At 38.6% G+C, this 25,117-nt stretch overlaps 2 protein-coding genes across 2 annotated transcripts in view; both read left to right on the top strand.

Annotated features, from left to right (window-relative positions):
* The window catches only part of LOC149173885 (uncharacterized), a 154,663-nt gene extending 133,570 nt beyond the window's left edge, over window positions 1-21,093 (top strand). The window contains exons 2-3 of the mRNA XM_089428091.1: window positions 20,081-20,246; window positions 20,642-21,093. Coding sequence (XP_089284217.1) covers window positions 20,105-20,246; window positions 20,642-21,093 — 594 coding nt within the window. The 5' untranslated portion in view covers window positions 20,081-20,104. The remainder of the gene's footprint in view (window positions 1-20,080; window positions 20,247-20,641) is intronic.
* LOC149173884 (uncharacterized) lies at window positions 999-23,765 on the top strand. Its single transcript, XM_089424768.1, has 5 exons — window positions 999-1,198; window positions 1,289-1,489; window positions 22,928-23,014; window positions 23,108-23,200; window positions 23,373-23,765. Exons 2-5 carry the CDS (start codon window positions 1,373-1,375, stop codon window positions 23,568-23,570), a joined length of 495 nt encoding a protein of 164 aa, XP_089280894.1. The 5' UTR covers window positions 999-1,198; window positions 1,289-1,372; the 3' UTR covers window positions 23,571-23,765.
* Window positions 23,766-25,117: the final 1,352 nt, after the last annotated feature.

Here is a 25,117-nt window from a genome sequence, read left to right as displayed (position 1 = left end):
TTGCTCACTTAGTACCACTACTAAGTTGCCTTCGTGCAACTTGTCAAATCCCTTAATTTTGTTTCACAACTTCTCATAGGGCTTAACTTGCTTGTATACACTTCTAAGTGAGACTACAATCCTCCAACCTCTCCTCTGCAACCCTTGTTAGAGTCTTCTTAGACGTGCAATCATGCCTCACGCTGAATATAACACTAGCATCCCAAATGTGCATGCTCATTCCATCTTTTAATGTTTCGCTGAAACCACATTATGGCACTGCTTAAAATGAAATGTTTACATCTTAAGACAATGTACCTACTTTGCTTATGACAATCTAAACTATGCAAGTGGCTAAGAGAGGACTATATTTTCCCAGGATGAAAATATAGGGTCTTACAACCCCATTCACACAATAATTTTAATATATTTCACCCGAAAAAAGATACATACCCTACTCCTTTCAAATTTATCATATAATTTTAAGAAATTAACACTTGTTATTAACTATTAAATAGACTTACTATATATTTTCCTTTGTTTGCACCCACCTTATATGTAAAAACATATAAATATTTTCAATACAACCAAATTAAAATCATATTTTTCCATTTAAAAATTATTAAATTGAAATTAAAAAGAATTACACCTAATAAACTTAAACAACAACCATAAAATTATATTATTATTATTATAAATATTTTATAACCTAACCAATAACCAAAAACATTATATAATTACTTCTTTAGTGATGTGAAAATAAAAAAAATGTATTTATTGTTTTAATAACACCTAATAAACTTAAACAACAACCATAAAATTATATTATTATAAATATTTTCCAACCTAACCAAGAACCAAAAACATTATATAGCTACTTAACTAGTGATGTAAAAATAAAAAAATGTATTTACGGTTTTTCACTATGAAATTAGCGTTTTTGAAAAAGGTAAAGCTTTACTTTTCTTTACAAAACCCCTCCCAACCCAAACTTCATTTACGTTCTAGAACAAGGAGGATCTGTTCGCTTTTCGCAGGGCGGGAGCGAAAACGAAATTGCAGAGATTTGCGAATTAGGGTTCACCAGTAGCAGACACTCGAACCCCACGATCGGTTCTTCAGTCCATTGACGGCGCCAAGGCATGTTCCATTTTTAACTTCAATGGATTTCCACCCGCACATTCAGTCTTCCACACAGAGAGGAGTACACGCATTTCAGGTTTCTGGTTCAAAATCCAGTGTGTTTTTAGCAGCCACTCTTGTATGTTTAGGTTTTAATCTCTGTGCTGCAATCTGTTACTGTTTGCAGGGATGGCGCTGGCATTTGATGAGTACGGGAGGCCATTTATCATAATAAAGGAGCAGGAGCAGAAGACTCGAATCAGAGGCTTAGATGCTCAGAAGGCCAACATTGCGGCCGCCAGGTCCGTTGCGAGAATCCTCCGCACCTCACTCGGCCCCAAGGGAATGGACAAGATGCTCCAGAGCCCTGACGGCGATGTCACCATCAGTAAGCTTCTCTTCCATTTATTGAATCTCTATTTCTGGGTCGGTAAAACCCCTTAAAAATCTAAAATTCTGAAACTAAGTAGAATTTATTTTAAAAAACTTATGATTCGTAAGTAGCAGTTACTTTAAAAAATTTATAGGTTTTCCGAAAGGAGTGAAATAAGCAAATACTCTGCGGTCTGCTTACTCTTCCTCACAAACTGTGAGGCCCGCCGAGCTAGATTCTCTACATACGACGCTGACTGCCTACGAAAGCTCCCGAATGGGTGAATGTGTTGAGATGTCACTAACATTGAGAGATAGACACTTTCCAGGGATCTACTTGGCGTAGAGGTACTTTTTGCGGGCTTTTCACTAACCAAGAAACTTCGTTTACAAATTATTTTGCTCAAAATAACACCAATTGCTCGACAGCAGAAGGTTCATAAAGAAATGGAAATAATAATTTAAAGAAGAATTTCGGAATAAAGAAATAAATTATATAAATGTCCACAAATGATGAAAGGACATTAGGTTAATGGGACTAAAACTATATATTGATGCTGGAGTGCTTAAAGGTATTCGCTGAAAAGGAGAAACTACAAATAAGATTTCAGATTTAACAGAATGACGAATGATAAAATAAAAAAGGGGTGATTATCTCAATTGTTTGTAGCCAATGTTGTTGAGCATCTGGCTGGTTTTGGTTACGTGTTAGTAGGTAACCAGTTTAAATCCCCCAGATTTAGGTGCACTAGTCTATGTCAACAGTTTTACGAAGAATGCCATTCAAAAATATGGAGAAGCATCTCTTGGATTTCCTTATCAGATTTTCAAGGGTTATAATAACAGATAAACCTGATACAATGAAGACGAGCATCTGGCTGGTTCTGGTTATGTGTTAGTAGGTAACCAGTTTAAATCCCCCAGATTTAGGTGCACTAGTCTATGTCAACAGTTTTACGAAGAATGCCATTCACAAATATGGAGAAGCATCTCTTGGATTTCCTTATCAGATTTTCAAGGGTTATAATAACAGATAAACCTGATACAATGAAGACGAGACTAATAGCAGAAGCCTAGAAAATAAATAAGTCCTAATTTATCTAAGCGTCAAAGGAGAGGTATGCAGGGCCATAAACCAGGCTGGATTCTATCCTGGCAAACTTTATTGAAGCTCATCGGACTGCAAAGTTTGACGGTTACGTGTGGAAGGGAGAACCCTGGTGATGGGTGTCTGTCTAGTGTCTACAAGATATAAGCTGAGAATTATAGCTTTTTTAAGATAGCATACCTAGATGGCCTTGTGGATTATCTGGATGATCTCAACTGTGCTTGGTAAGGGCACTTCTGAATCACTGATCGTCTGTTATTTTTGCTCATGACTGGTGCATCTACCGGGTCATCGATGCTTCATCCAGCTGAAAAAATGATGCAATCAATCTAGTGGATCTGGGTCTTGAGGACTCATGCATGTCCTGCTCTTAGAGTATTTGGTTCGCTTTACTTTGTTCTTGAATAATGAACTCTGCTTTCACTGTTGTGGGGAGATTCCGGTCTTAATGGATTTTTTGTTGTCATTTCAAAATTTGTAGTGGAGATAGTGGATAAAAGCCATGCACTGCAACAATGCTCCCAGCCAGATAATTTCATTAAATTTTGGAATCTAATAAGAAAAATCGAAATCGAGTAATAGTTTGTGTGGGAAGCAAAGAAAGTGAGAAAAAAAATCTCTTAGCTTTGAGCTTCATTTATGTGTACTTTGTATAACGGCTACTTGGTTAACTTAGTAGGTCAGTCTTTATTATCTAAAATATGCATATTGAAGATTGGATATCACAGCAGTTTCTCCCTCTCATCGCCATTGTCAACATGGTCGTTAGTGAGCATCTCCACATGAACAGAGGATCTATTTGTCCTTTTAATGTTAACAAATTTATAGTTAATTATATAATAAATATTTTGATGTACATGTACATGAGGACTGATTGGCGCCGTGAGCAAATCCAGGCAAGGGTAGGGGGTTCAAGAATTTTAAGGAAGGTTGCCTCTTGTTCATAATTGTTGTGACAATTTTTCTGATTACTGGAGGTTCAAGAATTTCAAGGAAGGTTGCCTCTTGTTCATAATTGTTGTGACAATTTATCTGATTACCTTGACCTCCCTGATTTCAACATACGTGTAACTAGGAATGGTTATAAACCATAGTAGCAAAATTTGAATCCGAATATGTATTCAAATACAACTCAGTATGGAAAATACCTAATAAAGAAATGCAGCATGGTTCCAATATGGAAATCTATATTTCTCAGTATGAAAATAAGCGTTTTGTTCCATATTTTAGAAGAATTTCATCCTCAAAACACACTAAAACCAGAAAAAGCAATTTATTCTTTGAAAATTTTGCAATGTAGTTTATTTTTAAGTGTTTTCTTACTGTTATTTTTATTTTTTTGAGGTTTTTGCTATGTTTTTTTGGGGCTTATATGTTGATGGGTATCAAAGACATTATAAGGTAAGTGAACTGTTCTATATCTGCATTGCAGTGAAAACATACTGAATTTTGTACTGTTGCCGAATTTCCATATAATAAAGAGCAATATGACCAAATCTTGCTACTATGCTATAAACTAGATTTCCAGCATTGAAATCCCCTTGTGTATTCAGCTATGGGTCCTGTGGGTCATCTCGACTCCCTCCATGATAGTCCTTAGAACATATTCAGGTTTGTATTTGTTCAATAGAAATGTAGGGAAACAAATATTCCTTTCAAAGGTGTAAGCATTGAAATCCCCTTGTGTATTCAGCTATGGGTCCTGTGGGTCATCTCGACTCCCTCCATGATAGTCCTTAGAACATATTCAGGTTTGTATTTGTTCAATAGAAATGTAGGGAAACAAATATTCCTTTCAAAGGTGTAAGACTCTGTCACCAAGCAATATCTAATGTGCCTAAACATGGTTCTATCAACCCTATGGTTGTCTTGTGGTATTTTTTCTTGCTTCTCTGTTCTAGACTACTTGGACACTCCATAACATTTTTCTACATTTTAATCATGCTAATTATAAAATGATTGTTAATTTTAGATAACAATGGTATGTTCTTATGCTTTAGAGCAATTTACGTCAATTTTCCTTATTAGCCCAATATAAATTTCCAGATTAGCAATCACATAAATATTGAGAGTATTTGCAGATAGAACATAAACAATAAGAATAAGACAAGTCAAGACAAGAGGGCACAATATTTGGCGGATGCTAGAGAAAAACCCCAATGTGGGGAAAACCCTTTGATCAAATCTTCTTATTATTCTTCAAAAGTTCAGCACAGAGAGAGAGAGGGAGTACATCATACAAAATTAATTGCCCAATCACTGTCAAAACAGTCCAGCCAAACAACAGTTAACAAGATGTTGTAACCAGAAAGTTAATGCTAGTCAAACCAACAAAAATCTCCTCCAAATGAGCTCAGCCAAACCCAGTCAATTCGGCCTCATAATAAGATCTTCATCTTCCAAATTTAGTTGAGATTTAATTTCTACACAGCTCAGCTTCGTAGCTTCATTGAACAGCAATAGCAGAGCTGCTTGGTATGTTGTTACTACCAAATCTATTACCGATGGCTCTTGGCTCTACACAGTTCATATGGCTCACGATGTATAAGACTTTGTTCCTCTGCATTATGTATAACATTAACACACAGGTCGACTGACACGTTCCTCTACAACAAAGTCAGTTTGACTGAATGGCATCAATCTGCATTGCTTCTCTGCGACATATTTTGGCATTGATGCATAGTTAATATGGAATCGATACTCCATATATATGTAATCTAACCAATAGCGTCAAAATGGCATCATCTTATATGACCATGGAAATAACTCCTAATGAAGACTGTAATCTTACAGAGACCAGCATAAATAAACATGTTGAGTTTAAGATACATAAGGCACCGTTGAGTATTTTTTAAGTGACAAGACACCATTGTTGAGAATTCGATGTTTATATGTAATCTAACCAATAGCATCAAATGGCATCATCTTATATGACCATGGAAAGAACCCCTAATGAAGACTGTAATCTTACAGAAACCAGCATAAATAAACTTGTTGAATTTAAGATCCACAAGGCACTGTTGAGTTTTTTTTTTTAAGTTACAAGACACCATTGTTGACAATTCGCTGTTTAGATTCAAGTCTAGGGCATATAGTTGGCATAGTAAGAAAAGATATGTTGCTCCCTCAGAACTCACTAATACTTCTCACTGGCACTAGCTAGTAAGGTGACTATCAAGAAGTGAAAGGAACAAATCTCTATGATACCAAAGATCATCTGACTTCACTTCTAAGGAATGTCAGACTTTTGTTGTGTCTTCAATCTCCATAATAAGTCCAGGAGTATCCACCGATCTTCATTCTCTGAAGCATTGATCTATCTCATTGGTATAATTTCCTTTGCCTATCTTCAATATCATAATCAAGGAAGAGCATATGCATGGGCAGATTGTTCTGGCAGTCAGTGATATTGTTGACATCCACTGTCAATACTATTAGCATTTCAAAATCAAAACTATCTTCTACACTTGGGGTTTTAGACGAAGCAGGGTTTCAAATCATAACCAGTCTGAAAAACCATTGGAGTTGGGGGCTCTTTGACTAGGTTCTGAAAGTGCATGCTATTTGTAAGATTGGTGTAATGAAAGGAAGGGTAAAGAGGGTATAGCCAAAGTAATTGATAGGTTTCTGGTGTGTTATAGGCATTTTTGTGCCTCGCGACATGGAGCATGAAATGTCAATAATTACAGGGATCCTCAGTCCCTAAACATGTTGTTCTTACCCCTAAAAGAACAAGGTCATCAAACAACAGCACTTCCAATCAGTTCTCCACCCGAAAACACTTCAAAACAGGCTTATTTTGGATCATGTCAGCTGCTCCACTGAGCATCTGCGCTGGAATGCAACTGCTCCTCCTTGTACCTGCGCTGGAAGTCAAATCTAATGAAGGCTACCTGCGCTGGGCGAGATTGGCCAAGTGGCACAGTCATTCTGCAAGGTGTCAACTGCCCAGGAAGCTTCCAAACTGACACTTGGTTCATGAGATTCGCCCTGTGCTGAGTAAGAGGTACTTGATCACCATGTGTAAGCAAGGATCTCCAAGTGGACTCAAGAACTGAAGATTAACTGAAGAGGGAGAGGACACTAGTCAGCTCTATGCCAGCCTCAAGATGACTCATCCTCTCTTCTTCTCTCCTATATATAGAGCTCTTCTATGAGGTCTAAGGAGGCTGGAATTTTGTGTAAAGCAAGGAGGTGCTGTTGGATTACAGTTAGAGCTATTGGGTGATTGTTTTACTAGAGGTGAAGAGGAGAGTTCTTGCTGCTGGGGAGGTGCTGCTGGATTGGAGCCATCATTGGTTGTAACCTTCTCAGAACCCTGTTACTTCTATCAATAAAGTTTTGCATGTTCTCCTATATACTTGTATTGCATTGATGTATTGTATTTACATGTATATTTGATTCACTCTAATCCATGCATCAGTTATGAGTACATGTATCTTGTAGTTTCCTCTCTTGTTTTGTGCAGGATCTGTGTGTAGCTGGACCGGCAAAGAGAGCAAGGAGCTGGGAACAAGAGACAAAGAGAGAGGATCAAGATCGACTAAGCGAAGGACACCAGGTTGGTTAATCATTTCTTCTTTCTCTCTGTACTTTAATAAAGGAAAACATCAAAGCTTTACTTTCAGTTGTTGCTAAAGACTGTCACCTTTAGAGTAGGGATAGGGTCATCCGCATCGGATACTTTTCCCCACAACAAACTGGCGACTCCACTGGGGAGCCTAGTATCTTGTTGGTGTTTGTAGTATTTTGCTATTCATTTCTTGAAGAAAAGAGTACCAAATCGAAAAGCTTTTGACTATATCAAAAGCGAAGTAGAGGGACTGCTACTCTTGCTCATTTGCTGAGCAAATTCAAGATTTGAAGAGCTTATCTACAAAAGACTCTTTACTCTTTGTGATAGATCTTCATCCTCTTGATCATACCTTAGCCTGTACTTGACCTATAGTTTTTTATTTCATAAAAAACAGTGCATTTTTGAGCTTTTTATGACCCGGAAAACTTGGTAGACGAAACTCTCGTGAGTCAGTGCAGGCTGTACACAGGCAGCCTGCATTACAGCGCAGGTACTCCCTTCGGGAACTGCGCTGAGAGTGAAATTGGCAGACTAGAACCTGCGCTGGTCCAGTTAGCCCTTGTCTTGCTCAGTCTTCCTATTGTGTCTTGGCCCTGTTTGCACTTGTTTTTGGCTGATTGCTTGCTGGTTATTGTACTTGCTGTAAGCCACCTCTCCTTGACATTATTCCGCCTCAGTTGTGTGATGAAACTGTGAATGTTCTTTCAGTATTTCTTGTTGCAGTTACAGTTTCCCATTGTGAAAAGCGAACCAGTATAGCTGTGACCTCTTAGATCCTGAACTGTAAAAGTGTCTTTGTGATCTTAAGAGCTAGTTTTATTACTGTTCATGGCTGTTTGAGTTTGTTTGCTTTGCATTTCATGGTTTGAATCTATACATTTCCTGTGTTTTTAAACAAGTCTATCATAAGGTGTCTTTTTGATTGTGGACAAGCTTGTTTATTTCTACTTGAAATTAGATTCAAAATCATACAACAGTTTCCTTTTTGTCTAGCATCAACATTAAGGATAACGAAAAGAAATACATGCATTGTGCATTTTGCATTTGATTGTATGCTTGACGATTTAGGAAGATGTGCATTTTAGTGTGTGTTCTTTGATCTGTGGAAAAAGTTGTGTCCTTCTTTTCCCTCAAGTAGATTAAGGTTTTCAAAGTTGAAAGATTGAAAAGTTTTGCTTCTCATTCTTAGATTGCATATAGGAAGTTGTATATATACATCTCGTGGCGAACCTGAAAGGCAAACTGTTAAGAAAGATCAACATTAAAATAAACTCAATTTACATAACAACGCTTTGGAATTTAACGCAAACATCTAGAGGTCTAGGTAGAGACGTGTTCCGGCGTCGTTAAACATAGTGACTGTCGATCTCTACGAAGGTGGGTGATTCCTCCTGAGAGTCGGTGGCACTAACACGGACTTGAGCTCCCGCGTACCGTCGCGTATATTGGGAGACCCCTATAGGCTTTTATCCTTTATCCTTAGGAAACCGTGTCGGCCGCCCTACTGATCGCGATGCAGTGAACACAGCATTCACGAAGATCGACCACCCGTACCGTAAAACGTATTCTGTGGTTTCGCGAAAGGTTTGGCACACCCTCTGCCTAGATCTCCAGAGCAGTTTCTTTTGGCCTTTTTCAAACTCTATAACTGAAAAAGTCCAACCGAGCATTTGTCACTTCGGGCTCGTTAATACATCGAAGGCGACTAGAGTCATCTTTAGCTTTTTCTCGACTCTTAAAACATGAAAAAGCAAGTTTGTGTCTAAAAGCGTCGTTAATAAAATTTATTTTAAAGCGGAACATAATCACCTGTTATTCCCACGTTGATCTTTCAGTTGAAAAGTATGGAGCCCACCAACCAAGGAAGTAACCTTGGCGGAAGTCCAAATCCCTTCTCCTCTTGGGGAGATGTTGGTGCGCCTCATATGGCTACATTGTCGCTTCCAGGATTGACAATCGGCCTCCATGTATGGCTCTTTTCAACTAATGTAGTCCAGATCGCCACTAATCCTGAGCATTCGAATCAACAGTCAGAACAATCTAGAACTACCCACCAGCCTTCCACTTCTTATGATACTTCCTCTGATCCTTCGTCTTCGCAAGGTAAAGCTGGCAAAAGTCAGCCTCCCAAGGAGAAGAAGGAAAAGAAGAAGAGAGAAAAGAAGCAAAAGGAGCCTCTGGCGAAGGCGACTGGGGGCAAGCAGAAGAAAGCTGACAAAAACCCACACACTGCACCGACCGGGCCTAAATCGCCATGTGTCATTTGCAAAGGGATCCATTTCCATCGTGATTGTCCTTGTATTCCCCGGATACTAAGGGACTGGTCCCCAAGGTTGCACAATCCGGTAGCATCAACCTCTGGTTGTCATGTTGATTGCATTCCGTCGACTAGCGAGAGTGAAGGACGAAGAAGGGGACCAAGATCACCCTGTCTATTGTGTGAAGGTCATCATGCCATCCACAAATGTCCATTCTTAGATGAGGCTAAGAGAGTTTTGGAAGATCGCCCGGTGTCACCGGTGCGACTTCCACCTGGATATCAAAAACTCGCGCCTAATCCCTCGATAGTTGAAAATCCGGTTGAACCACTCAAGTGGTCAGCTGAAGTGTCGGTCATTGAGAATGAACCTACTGAGTCTAGACTAGACGAAAGTCTAAAGGTCGATACGGCAGTTGGCCCGGTTCTTCCTTCAGAGGTTCTATCGTCCAATGACCCCGTCATTGAAGACCCGTCTTCAAATGACACCGTCGCCGAAGAGTCGTCTTCATGCGACACCCTCACTGATGAGAACAAGGATGACACCATCCAGGTTCTTTTCATCAGCACCGACTCCGATGAGCATCAGGGCAATGCGCCCATTCCTTTATCGCAGGAAGGAACATCATCAGAGTCATATCCGGCCGTATATTCGGTCCCACCGCCAAGCAACCTGGTTGTATCCTTTGATTGGAATCAACTAGGCAGACCCCGGTTACCAGCCAGTGTACCATTCAGAATCATTGTCCAGATCTATAGAATGATTATGGCTGGTACTATCATTGATGAAGGGGCGTCTGTGAGTATCCTTTCCTCTGTTGCTTGGAAAGCACTGGGTTCCCCGGCGCTTTTACCTGAGTTGAGAAATCTCTCAGGTTTTGATAAAGGAACCAGTCGACCATTAGGGATCCTCCCCGATGTACCTGTTACATTGAAGGGGAAGACCGTCAGGATGAACGTGTTGGTAGTTCAAGGACCCTTGGATTATAACCTACTCCTTGGACGCGACTATATTTATTGCATGGGAGCGATAGTCTCCTCACTCTTTAGAGTAATGTGTTTTCCACATGAAGGAAGGGTGGTCAAGCTCGTAGACCAACTTTCATTTCCGGGATCTCGCATCGCAAATAGTCAAATACCAATCCTAAATGGTCTGTTCACTCAAGATTCGCCTCCGCCCCCGGTCCTCCTTCCCGATGAGCGCGAGTGATTCGGAAAGAAAGACTAGGACCCAGGGGGCATGCACCCTGGTCTGCTTCGGGCAGAAGAAACTCCGGGTATAAGACAGAATTTCCGCAGGAGAACATGACTAGTCCGTACCCCGTCCGTAGGAAGTGGGGTTGTTCTGGAATAATGATCTTTTGTTAAAGTTATGTGTTTGGGAATCATTCACCTTTGTCTAAAAAAGTGGGCAATGCCCAAGTAGGAATTCCCTTATTACAACAAGTAGTCACCATCTTTAAATTCAAGCCTCGCCCATCGAAACATATGTTTTGAAGGATAAGCAGGGGCAGTCTACTAAGAAGGAGACCGTATTGTTGTGACAGAGGGTAACCATCTTAGGACAACCCAATGATAGGCATCGCCGAAGAAAGAGATTGATCTGCGGCAGCAAATCGAACCGTCTTTGGAATAATAAGAAAGAGGCAAGCCTCCCTCAATAATACCAATGTTTTATCTTTGAGTAGTGTTCTTCTATTGTCACAAATAGCTGTTTGTTAAAAGTGGGCCGACGGGAAGCCTGAGTACTGCGTAAGACCCCTTAAAATAACGAGAAGACAAGTATCGTTAGCATTAGATTAGCAAGATGACAAATAAATGTGAACACCCAAAGAAAAGAAGAAGTAGGGGAGAGGAGGGGCAGCCTCGAAATTCTATCCTATACCTGGGGGCATGCAAAATTTCTGGAGTGCAAGCTAGGGGCGGTTATTTATCTGGTTTTAAGATTAGCCGTTTCCAAACTTGCATGAAAGAAAGCCTGTGGGGCAAAAGTAAAATTTGCCAAAAGTGAGCACAGCTGTGGTAAGGCATAAGCTCTATAAAAATTGGTCCTTACGAGAGGCGTTCTTCATATGACTGGTATATCGAGCAGTTTTAGCATATAGTTCATGCTCGTTAAAAAATAAATGCAAATCCGAGCAGTTTTAGGACTGAATTTATGCTCGTTAAAAAATAGAAAAGTGTGAGCAAAAGTTTCCCTCAGAGTTCAAGCTCATGGAAAAAATGAACCGGTAAATAACCTTTTGAGATCGTAAATTCATCAGCCATAAGAACCTTGATCGTGTTTTCATCCATCACCTCCACTGTTCATTTGGCCGATCATTCACTTCCATTTGTGTGTTTACCTCTTTTGAGAAACAGCTACGAAGAGTGATTTCACCTAGCCATCCTTGTGACACTGCCGTGATTGGAAAATTCCAACCTGTACCTGGAATCTGTAGCTATCCATGTTTATCACTCGTTCCTCAAAAGACGAGTCTTCTTTCAGCTCTTTTCACTGACTCGTAAAATATGAAAAGTTTGCCGAGTTTTGGCCTTCCAGCTCGTTAAATGACCGGAACGCTATCCCTCCTCTAAATTTTAATCTTTTTGGACCTGAGGGATTATTGCACAAAAGGATCGAGCGCTTGTCTTGTTCGGCTCGTTAAAAGTACCGAACAGCCATCCCTTCTGTATTGTTTTATACTTTTTTGGACTTAAGGGATTTGCTGACGAAAAAGGAATCATGGAGTTAACTTTCTGTACCTTTTCAGACTCTCTAAAAATGAAAAGGACCGAGTTTTCTTTGTCGTTAGACTCGTTAAAATGATTAAATAGCGACAAACTTGTCTTTAGACGAGAACGAGTTTCTCTATCGCTAGGCTAGTTAAATCATAGCGATAGGCTTGCCCGAAGGGCAGGTTATAGAACAAGCATATGTTATCCTCCTCAAGCTTGACAAAAATAAAGAGGTACTGGTCAGAAATGACTGGGGAAAAATTGGGAGAACATTCAAAGTTTAATGGTAGCAAGTCACTCTTGAACATGACACTTTTCTTCCGTACCACATCGGGTTGGGTTGTTTCATTCACCGGTCTCATCACCATGGTCCTCGCCAAACCATCCACATTTGGGGTAATGCTACCGATCCATCGCATCAGTGTCGTTATATGTTCAAGAGGGGTCATTCTGAAAGTGTCAACCGTGTCCCATCCACTGCCATACATTATCCTTCATCCATTCATGATCGCCACCCTGAATCATATGTCACAGTTTGTTTTCACCTCCACTAAAGTCATTAGCTCCGTTCCGTGTCATTGATGTGGGATTCATTAAGGCCCTCCTTTGACGGATCGCTTCTTGTCGACTTCAGCTCATTATCCAAGAAGTTGATCTAGGAACACCCCCATCAGTACTTTGAAGCTTGCATGCCTCAATGGCAAGTTTCTCACTTCCGGCGACAGGTATACATCGATGACCTTCGACCAGAAGATTTTGCGTGGCGTTCGACGCCAAGTCCTTTATTCACGCCACGTGAATTGTACTGCAGTACCTTGAGGGTCATCGTCATTATTGGTGATTCCTCTCGCGCTTGTTAACGGTTTTCATTATTGACCGGTAATCAAGCGATGTCTTTCCATGTTCGACTTCAGCGCAATTCTCACATGGATCGACTTGTACTTAGAGTGAAGATCGAACGAGTTTGAAGACCCTGGATCTAGTTTCATCCATCCGGGCTGCGATATATATTCAGGAAATATAAAAGCATTTGCCACGTACATCATTGCAGCAGATGATCATCCTACTCAAAGGATGATAATTTCAGCAGAAAATTATCAGTCTATCTTCAGACGATCGTCTGTCATATGTACCAAAATGTATTTATAAAAAGCTGAGCATGGGAATGCCCGCCTCAGCTAGATCATGAGAATAATGATGAATGAAAAATAATGTATTGTATTGTATTGTATTACAGGGCACTCTCCTCAGCACTGGAATGAACTTCGGACCCTCTAGATAAAGCATTTCACCCGATAAACGGCCTCATACTTTAGGGGGCAACTGTTATAGGCATTTTTGTGCCTCGCGACATGGAGCATGAAATGTCAATAATTACAGGGATCCTCAGTCCCTAAACATGTTGTTCTTACCCATAAAAGAACAAGGTCATCAAACAACAGCACTTCCAATCAGTTCTCCACCTGAAAACACTTCAAAACAGGCTTATCTTGGATCATGTCAGCTGCTCCACTGAGCATCTGCGCTGGAATGCAACTGCTCCTCCTTGTACCTGCGCTGGAAGTCAAATCTAATGAAGGCTACCTGCGCTGGGCGAGATTGGCCAAGTGGCACAGTCATTCTGCAAGGTGTCAACTGCCCAGGAAGCTTCCAAACTGACACTTGGTTCATGAGATTCGCCCTGTGCTGAGTAAGAGGTACTTGATCACCATGTGTAAGCAAGGATCTCCAAGTGGACTCAAGAACTGAAGATTAACTGAAGAGGGAGAGGACACTAGTCAGCTCTATGCCAGCCTCAAGCTGACTCATCCTCTCTTCTTCTCTCCTATATATAGAGCTCTTCTATGAGGTCTAAGGAGGCTGGAATTTTGTGTAAAGCAAGGAGGTGCTGTTGGATTACAGTTAGAGCTATTGGGTGATTGTTTTACTAGAGGTGAAGAGGAGAGTTCTTGCTGCTGGGGAGGTGCTGCTGGATTGGAGCCATCATTGGTTGTAACCTTCTCAGAACCCTGTTACTTCTATCAATAAAGTTTTGCATGTTCTCCTATATACTTGTATTGCATTGATGTATTGTATTTACATGTATATTTGATTCACTCTAATCCATGCATCAGTTATGAGTACATGTATCTTGTAGTTTCCTCTCTTGTTTTGTGCAGGATCTGTGTGTAGCTGGACCGGCAAAGAGAGCAAGGAGCTGGGAACAAGAGACAAAGAGAGAGGATCAAGATCGACTAAGCGAAGGACACCAGGTTGGTTAATCATTTCTTCTTTCTCTCTGTACTTTCATAAAGGAAAACATCAAAGCTTTACTTTCAGTTGTTGTTAAAGACTGTCACCTTTAGAGTAGGGATAGGGTCATCCGCATCGGATACTTTTCCCCACAACATGGTGGACACCAAAATTAGGCTATACCTACCTTCAGTGACAATGGAATTCACAACCACCAAACCCAAATTTTATATTTTTTAGGCACTAGCTGGAGTAGTGGATAAAACCACCACTCCTTTAGATCCAAATAATTTTAACTTCTATATCGATCCATCGCCACTTTATGTTATTTCCTTGTAGACGAAGGGATGGAACTCCCTGTCTGAAACATAAAACAAAATTTAAGGAACAGTAGCATGAGTCGAGCAGTGTTCTCTCCTCTGATGAGTTGTGGCACAAAAACCGTGCATTATCTAAGTCCCTCCTCTTTAAGGTAGAACTGGGTGACTGATTAGCTGACCTCCTGGTTAGCTGACCTCATTGGTAAGTACAACAGAGAAAGTTACACTCAACACTCTATGGTTTGTTTTTTAATCGCATTTTCTATGCCTCAATTCAGAGAGTTATGGTGGATTCTCACCACTTTTTTGGTATGTTAGTTTGTTAGATGCCATGTATGGAGAAGTATTACTTAAATGCACTATTATGCACTCTGAAAATTTTTAATTGGCCCCATGGAAGCAACCAGTCAGGTACCTTAATTTATGTGGCACTTTACTTCAAGCAATTAAAATACATAGTCATATTTGGTCGGGTTTAGTGATGACAGATTACATGGACTAAATTCTATGTTGAAATGAAGTATTTCATGGTAAAACTAGGAGTTACTTGTTGAAAATCTGAAATGCCTAGCATCTGATCAGATAATTTTATTAATGTCCAATGAATGAGCATAAATGGATAAATGGGATTGAAGAATATAACCAGTACATGTACAATGTGGGAGTGCAAATGCAACTCCTAGAAAATGCCAAAGCTAAAACTAGGATAAAATAAAGTAAAGGATACAATAATAAATTAATAATAAGACAGCCTCATAAACATGTATATAACAGATCATGTAGAAGGCTAAGTGAATAAGTCCAGGGCACCTGGCGGTTAATGATGTCAAGAATGTCCGAGTCTGATAGCTGACGGTGAGGTGGGTAGACAGTGGTGCTGGCTCGCTAGTGGAGTCCTCTGTATCCAACGAGGAGTCTGGCTTCATGATTCTGGGGGAGTGTAGGAGCGAGGGATACTCCCAACATCCAAGGCCAAAGGAAAGTAGCTCTGTATAAGTCTCTGGCTGCTCCGCTGGGGCTGGGGAGGAACCTGTCTGGAACCGTCTGGTACTAAACTCTTTGATGTGCTGGAAGTGAGTGAACTAATGTGCTATTTGGCACCTTCGCAACGGTCTCGAGGGTACCGGTTGGCCTCCCAGAGGAGGGGGTTAAGGGGAGTCCCGAGGTCTCACTGCTCTACTATCTGAAGTGCCTTGGGACTCAGCTCGTTGTTTGTCGCTCTGATAAATTGGATCAACCTGAAAGTATGATGTGATTGTCCAGATCGTCCTCGAGTGAGGCAGTGTATGTAAGATCTGAGATCTGTGTCTAAATATCTCCCTTATGAATGCAAATGGATTTGGATAAGTTTCCAAAGTGTTCCATGATGTGGTGAACTTGTTTGATTATTAATGTTTTAGGAAAGTGGGTATGCTCGTGTCTGGCCAAACATACAGAATTACAAGGCCTGAAAATTCACATAAAATATTTTAACAATGTGAATTTTTCCATCTTGCGATGGACTATAAGGTCATTTAGTCAGGGATAATTATATCGTTTTTAAAACTTCTCCTGCAACATATTGGATGCACAACATATGTTTGGCAGGATATGGACTATAAGTGGTTGACATTTGTTTTAACAAGAAAAATCTCTTTGTAAGGCAAGAAGTATTGGTGAATTCTGGCCTTGTGAGAACCAGACAGTTTCTACAATGTCTTGGGATGCGTCATGCACACCCACATTGTTTATTGATCGGTATTGCTAATCTTCAATGTTAAATATTTTGCATCTTATAAGCTCTCTTGAACAACTATTGAAGTACTGGGAATTCTAATCTTGGATGGTGAATACATGCCAGAGGCTGTGGGGATACACACCAAGGTAGTGATACTCAGGCTCGGCTAAAACTCGGCCAGCCTGGGACACAGGTAAACTCGGGGACTTGGAAAAACTCGGTTCTATACTCAGGGAAACTCAGCAACTAGAAACAAACACAAAATACAGGAAATTTTGTGCAGAACAAATCACAATGAGATTTCCATCTGTAAAATCTATAAAATAAGAATATATCCATCAATTAGTCATCAAATATGATGGTATAAAATTTGTCCCAAAACTGAAATAGAAATCAAAATTTCAAATAGTTTGCAATCCATCAAATAATATCAAGTTCAACAATCAGCCACTGTTCAAATAAACACTCTCTGATTCTGTTATCAAATTGGTTGGTGCAGAGGCTGGTTCTGCAATATGCTTAGATGGGGGTTTCATCCCTAACTGGGCTTTGTTCTAAGCAGGTGGTGTGTCTTGTTACCAAGGTCTACCTTTGTTCCAAGTCTTGGCATCACTGCATTCAGAGCAAAAGGTTATGAAGAATGGGTCATCACAGAATTCTGTCTTGAAATGCTGGAATTCTGATAACAGTTCAGTCTGGTGACTTCTGTATGGAATGTGAAATTCTATTTTCTTCATATGATGTCTGATGAGGTTGGAACCTCTCCCAATCATCCTCGAACTATTAATTATAATATAAAAATTAAGTAAAAGGGTAAAATGGGAAGTATAAAGGAAAATTGAAACTTTTATTTAAGAATTTTATATGATTATTTGTTTGCCTGATATGAAATTCTTCTGCAAGAGACCTTTGCTTGCTTAAGATGAATCACTGACCCCTCAGTTGCTTGGGTCAAGCTCACTAATGAAGTGATCCATTTATTTGGATATCTCATTGTTGTCTGCTGTGACCTCTCTTTTTTCTCATTTTCTCCTATTTTTTAAATTCCCAGTACTTTCTATGGATTGGAAGTCACCCCTCTTAGCTTTGCCACTGCTGCTTGGCCTTGTGCCACTTTACCTGCAAGGCCATTTAGTTGCGTTGTTACAATCTCAATTTATGGATATTTTTCAAGTAGAGTGATCTTTCCTTTTTCACTGACATCTATGAATCTTAGATTGAAATTGCTTGTAAACTATCTGGTCCAACCTACTATAGATGTGCATTGTTTGAGCAACCAGCTCATGGTTTGATGATGTGGCCATAATGATGTCTAAAGTGGCAATATTAAGGTGTCCTGGCTTTTTTACCTACTAGCAGCTGGTTCCAAAACTAGGTGAAAGTTCTGTCTGTTCATATGAGAGTTGGACTGTATTTTTTGTGTATAATTGAAAACATTTTTGCTTGGATAATTACTTTCTAGGAGTTATTCCTGTTGCTATCATAATCCTCAAGGAGGGCTTATGTGTGTCAAGCAAAACAGAAATACTATTTCCTAATGAATGTGGATAAGATATAATGTCCCACAAATGACCATAAATTGGTCAATAGGACTGCTAGGTACAATAGTGTAAGACACAGTGGAGCGCAAAATCTGGTCTTAGAAAATCATGATATAATCAAAACTAGCAAGGCTAAAGCCTAAGAGATGGAGCAGGGAACCAAAGCAATAGTGCAGGTATGGGCAAGTACTGCAAAGAGATGAAAAAAACCAACGCTTCTAGAGGGGATGGCTCGCCTAGAGGTCGACTGACTTCCCCTGATGTTATCTCTCTTAACATCTGAGACCGTAGGGAAGAGAGACTTCGGATAAATGACTGGTTAGAGAATTTGGAAGAACAGGAAGATCTAGCTGCGTAGAGACGCACTCTCCAGCCCAGTATGGAAGAGATGTCCTGTCCTGTTATGTTATATAAACATTTTGATTTGGTTAAATTACACAAATAAAAATAAAGATAAAATAAAAAAATAGAAATAAAAAAATAATAATTATAATTATTAATTAAAACATTTTGACTCCGTTAAATTACGTTAAAAAAATTAATAAAATTAATGAAATAAAATAAAATAAATAATCTACCATGCGTCGAGAGGGATCAAATCTTTTTTCACTCTAGAAGAAATTTGCACCACAGATTTGATCCCTCTTGGCACTTGGTAGATCTGGAGTTAAGATGGATCTAGGCTAGTTTAATTATTAATTAGATCCATCTTAACTCCAGATCTACCAAGCGCCAAGAGGGATCAAATCTGAGGTGAAAATTTCTTTTAGAGTGAAAAGAGATTTGATCCCTCTCGGCGCACGGTAGATCCGGACTTAAGATGGATATAGGCTGGTTTGAGATTATGTCTTGTTGCTGGGGTGGTGCAACCCGTGGCCAAGATCTGGAGGAGGCATCTTGATTACTTGTGTAGTATGATATGTCCTTGGATATGATGTGACTGGTCAAAGAAGCTGGAAGAACATGAAGATCTGGTTTGAGATATGTCTTGTTGCTAGGCTGAATTCTAGAGGAGCTATCCTAATTATTCGTGTAGCATGAGCTGTCTGGAGATCTGATGTGAGATGTTTTGTAACATCCTGTTGGTCAAGCGCAGAGGGCCTCCTGGTGTCTCACAGATCTGATAGTTGATGTAGTGCTGCTGCCTGTCTCTTGGTACCACTGTATACTGGAAGCACTAGAAAGAAAGCTGTAATTGGCCACATGGTGTCCAATCTGGGCTTTGGTGGGCAAGAGCTTAGAGGCTTAGTGATGTGAAAGAAGTGTTTTCAAAATGAAAACTCCCAGGGAATGACCAGGAGTCTCCTTGGATCTCCCATTCATTAATGGCAGGCTTCGTCAAGCATCCAGGAAACATAAGAACTATTAAAGGGACAACTTCTGAAATCCTACTGGAAACTGTTTTTAAATGTTAGTCAGCTTGTGTACACTGTACATACGTTTGATGTATAAAATTTACGAAGTCTTATAAGCTTTGGCATTTTCTAGGAGTTGCATTTGCACTCCCACATTGTACATGTACTGGTTATATTCTTCAATCCCATTTATCCATTTATGCTCATTCATTGGACATTAATAAAATTATCTGATCAGATGCTAGGCATTTCAGATTTTCAACAAGTAACTCCTAGTTTTACCATGAAATACTTCATTTCAGCATAGAATTTAGTCCATGTAATCTGTCATCACTAAACCCGACCAAATATGACTATGTATTTTAATTGCTTGAAGTAAAGTGCCACATAAATTAAGGTACCTGACTGGTTGCTTCCATGGGGCCAATTAAAAATTTCCAGAGTGCATAACAATGCATTTAAGTAATACTTCTCCATACATGGCATCTAACAAACTAACATACCAAAAAAGTGGTGAGAATCCACCATAACTCTCTGAATTGAGGCATAGAAAATGTGATTAAAAAACAAACCATAGAGTGTTGAGTGTAACTTTCTCTGTTGTACTTACCAACGAGGTCAGCTAATGGGTGTCCCTCCATGAGGTCTTACATTTGTGCATTGTTAATGCCAGTAAATGCACACTAGGTTTTGTTCTCTACGTTATATCATTATAAATTAATGAACTATAAGTTCTATGATTTCATGAGTATCAATTTTGATGTTGATGAATTGCCATCACAGGTTTGCAAGACAGAAAGAACAACAATGTGTGGAGCTTTAACAGCAGCTGGGCTTAAAGCCACTTCCGTTCTCAAGGAGCTTGGCAATCGATGGGAGCATTACTCTGTCATAACTCTGGTTGACTGCAGAAGCCTCGTTGGCAGCAGCCTATCTGATCATAGTGTTGGTAAGGCTTTGCCAATTCCATATTTGCACATTGATTTACTTTATTTGAATTACCACTGCTGCTTCAAAGTTTTGTCTAGTTTTCACAGTATGTTTTTGTATTTATTTACAGTTATCGGTTTCTGTAGGTTTAATTTATTTATGGCATGATTTCTTGCACTCTATGAACTGGGTTTTTCTAGTGTGAGCAGTCATGTTGTTCATGGTATATATGTTGTACAGATACACTTGTATTCAGTAAGAAAGCAATTGTGTGTGGTTCTATCAGCTACAAACAGTATTAGTATATCTCAATTTGTATACCCTTTATTTTTTTATTAATTTTCTTCTGATCAGTTGTGTGAATATTTGTATTGCTTCCCTTGACCCTTATTTTGGTTTCTTGTGTGCATGAAGGTTTCTACCATTCTGCTATTATGAATACCCATCATATCAATGAAACAGGGGACTTTTGGGAGCTGGCCAGACAATGCTCAAATGCACTTGATACATCTATGAGGAATCGAAAACATTTCATAGACATGAGTGATGTCAACTTCCTTATGTGCCAAGCAATTCAACATCCTTATTTAACTCCATCATCTTCACTTCGCACTTCACTTATTGTTGTATTTGAAGGTCCCATGGTGGACGAAATGGATGAATTGAAAAGGGCAATAAGTTTAGAGGATTATATGGGATGCTCTTCTGTTCATGGAGTAGGACCTTCTCTTGCAGTTTTTGATACAGTCAGAAATGGAGCTTTGGATTGTGCATGTGTATATCCCGCATCTTTGCATTCCAGAAAACAAATGCAAACTTTAATTAACTGTATGAAGAGTATCCTCATTGGTGCCTCTAAGCTCTGAGAGAAAGTGTCAGGTGCAGATCTTGACAGAAACCTGACTATGCAAATGGGATAAAGGATATCATCTAGGAAAATCTTATGTAGCCATTGTTGTCGTTCATGCAAAGCAGTGTTTTTTTGTAGCACAGACTTTTATCATTAAATACTACCATATGATAAACAACGATCTTATCTATCAATTTGCAAGTATTGTTTATATTTTTCCCTCGTATCTTTTCAGAGTGAGAATCCCAATTTAAATTTATTGAAAATAAAAATACACAAGTGTGGCCAAGCTCAGAATCCTATTGAGACAATAAGATGCAAGAGAATACACTGAGTCCTTATGTCCTTGGAGCACCTACTACATGAGAAAAAAAAAAAAATCACCTAGTTAATTCAAGGAAAATGATATAGCCTAAATCCAAAGAAATGCAGAGGTTCCATCTTTCCATAGGCGCATAATAATATTGTATGCATAAGAGATAACATATACATAACACAAATTTTCTCTGCTTTCTTTTATCTGTTGTCACCCAGATGGCCCTGGTTAGTTTTGTAGTCAAAAGTGGTCAAATCATGTAGTCAATGGCTACAGAATTATTTGATGTTGTTGTCTGACATAAGGTTGTTTGCCTGTGCTGTAGTTGATCTATAAACTGAAGTATAACTAGAGGTGTTCTTGTTTTCAGCGGATATTTTATAGTATCTGAGAATTCATATGTATAGCACAAAGAAGTTCAATGCAATTCTTCACTATTAAGAAATATGTTAATAGATAGTAACCTTGTTTTCCTATTAGTGAACAAACATTTACATTCAGTCGGTATACATATTACAGGATTTCAAAACAAAAGGCTCAGAGTCTTTATAGAAATTTCACATATGGAAATTTCATTATGGCTTTCTAGTGGGAGTGATTAGCTTGTTGGAGACCAGAACTTCAGATGCTACCGAATACAAAAAACACTCTGATTTTCTTTTTTGCCTGCCTTTTTCGAAACCTCGTTCTGGATAATCCACTCATCGGAGGTATGAAAGTGAAGGACTTGAAATACCAACCTTCATCTCCCAGATGTTGGGAACTTGGGAGAGAATGCTGGATGGTTTCAAGATCTCACTTCTGTGGAATATGGTTTCAATATTTTCATGCTGATCCTGAGACCCCGGGTGAGCAATCTGTCATTAGCAGATCCCAGTCTTTAAGCAGATAGTCCTGTTTGGACACTAGGAGATCCCTCTTTTGCTCCTTTTACTGCTTTCATGAACCCCACCCATCTACTCCTGAACCTGGACCACCTGTAACTCCTGCTACTGATCTTTAGTCAAATCCATGAAGGGAGCATGCCAGGAAAGCATTTTTATTGTTGATGGCATAACTGCTGCAAGTCCAATTAGAGAAAAATTGTTTGATATGGACAGCAACAGAAAACATGAGGGATTCATTGACCCTGCCAAAATTGAGGGAAACAATGGCCAGGAAGCTGGAGAGAACCAAAATTTCGAAGTTGGAGAAAATATACAGATTGTGGTGAGCAAGTAGGAACCTTCCCAACTGGATACTCCGTTGAGGATCCATGAGGTTACGCCGGGATATAATATATCAACCTGTTTAAGCACCTTATTTGGCCTGGACTCTAGTATTCGATCCTAAAATTCAGAAATTAGAAAAAGTTACAATATATCCCCTTGTTTAAGTATGAATGAATCTCTTCTAGAAGACACAAAGAAAAGTCGGCAATGAGAGCATTCAGGTATTGAATTTTTCATTAAACATTATTTAGAATGTATTAATACTTATAAGTATCTTAAACATGTATTTGTGTGAAAATAAATTGAATTGGTTTATGTTTAAGGACAAGGCATCCAAGGCGAGGTTAACCAAGACAAAAGTCACTCATCGTAGTGGCCATAAAGGTTTAAAAGCACTGATAACAACCTTTGTAAGTATATTAAACATGTGATATTTTTTTAATAAATTTTTTACTAGAAGAAAGTCATTGTTATCTAATTTCTCCCTATTTACTGATTGATAGGAACTAAAATATGGAAGACCTCCAAATCATTTGGAAAAGGAGGCGTTGCAGGAAAAGAGATGGGTTGAATTTGTTGTTTGGATGGACTCCATGGTATGTAATCTTAGTTGGATTTCCAATATACTTTTAAACCATATTTTCATTTTATTTTTTAGTACTATTAGATATTATATCTTACTTCATTTTATGGTTAACATTGTATAACAAAAACATGCGTTGTGTTATGTAATTAATTCTAACATGTAATATTGATTTTTTTTGTCAGAATGCTATAGGTAATGATTGCCAAGACGATGATCCAAATTATGCTCAACATATATCAGGAGATGATGAGGATGAGGATGAGGATGATGGTGGTGAAGGAGGAGATGATGATGATAGTTGCGGTGTTGGTGATGATGTGGATCAGAGTAATGAGGATGGTCAAGATGATCATGAGGATGATCTTGGTGGTGGTAGCTAGGCATGCACATGCATTGTTTTTTATGAAGAAATTATTGTGTAGAATGACATTGTTATGTTTAGATGGGTGTTGTGAATTTACCCTATATCAATGAGACATTTTGATTTTGTAATCATACGATGAGTTTGATTTATGTATGTTGTTAATTTATCGTAGAATAACGATATTCATGAAATATTTTGATTTGTTAATCATATTTGAATTTTACTTGTTTTGATTAAAAATAATAATGATTTTATTAGTATTATGTTGCTATTTTATACATGTTTTGAAAGTTGTTAATGACACATTGTTATTTTTTTGGATGGATGTTGTCAATTTCTCTTAAATTTCTTTACAAATGATTTTGAATTGTGATATCTGCTTTAATGATATTTAGAAACTATCATATATTTCACTATGAATCTATAAAGGGGGTCATATATGTAAAGAAAAATATACTCTATATAAGAAGTCAAATGCGGATGTAACCATGGATGCAAAATTGAAAGTAAAATTGGATGTTAAACTAGGAATTAATACAAAATGCAGACAATTGACATACAAAGTGTTTTAAATTAGAAGTGAAAAATTGTGCAATAGTTGACACAAAGAAGGGAACAAAACATGGCATACAAAAGGATATCAAATTGGGCAAAAACAAGGACACATAAATGGGCACCAAATTAGATGCAAAAAAAGACAACAACTAGATGTAAAATAAGATGCAAAGTTGAGCGTTAAAAAGAAGCAAAAAAACGTTACAAAATTAATATGCCAAATGATGATGCAAATAATGGTGTAAATTTGGGATGCAAACTTGGGTGCAAAAAAGGAAAAAAAAAGATGTAAGAAAAGACATAAAACAAGATGCAAAATGGGGCTGAAAAAAGGTGAAACCAAAGATGCCATATTGGATGTAAAAAATGATTCCTAATCACATGCAAATTTAGGCTCGAACTCAGACACAAAATTATATGCAAATGTGGACACAAAATGAGGCAAAAAAAGATGCAAATTTGGATGGTGAAAACGATGTAAAACTAGACACCAAAAAAATGCAAAATTGGATGAAAAGGTCGGTGTAAATAATAGTGCAACATTGGACACAAGTAGACACAAAAAAATGGTGCAAAAAGGGGCATAAAATAGCTTAAAATTGGATGCAAAACTTGGTGCAAAAACAAATACAAAAGTAGACGTAAAAAATGGCTCTAAATTGAATGTACCATTAGACACAAAATAAGATGCAAAGGTGGACACAACACATGAGTCAACATAAGATGAAAATATAAATGCAAATTTGGATGCTCAAAATGATGTAACATTAGATGCAAGAGATGGTGTTAAAAATGATGCAAAATTGGATGAAACAAATGACGCAAAATATGGTGCAAAATGAGATGGGAAAAATGGAGACAAATCAAACATAAATGTGGATGTAAAAAATGGTCCAAAAAAAGATGCAAAAATGGGCACAAAAATGGATGCAAAATTTGGTGCTAAATCAAATTCAACACATGGTGCAAAGATAGGCACCAAAGCTGGTGCAAAAATAGAAGCAAAAA

Source organism: Pinus tabuliformis, chromosome 4_2, assembly GCF_031772625.1.
Source record: "Pinus tabuliformis cultivar Carrire ecotype Pingquan chromosome 4_2, CPIR1, whole genome shotgun sequence".
NCBI classification, from domain to species: domain Eukaryota; kingdom Viridiplantae; phylum Streptophyta; class Pinopsida; order Pinales; family Pinaceae; genus Pinus; species Pinus tabuliformis.
This window is presented reverse-complemented; position numbering and strand designations above follow the sequence as displayed.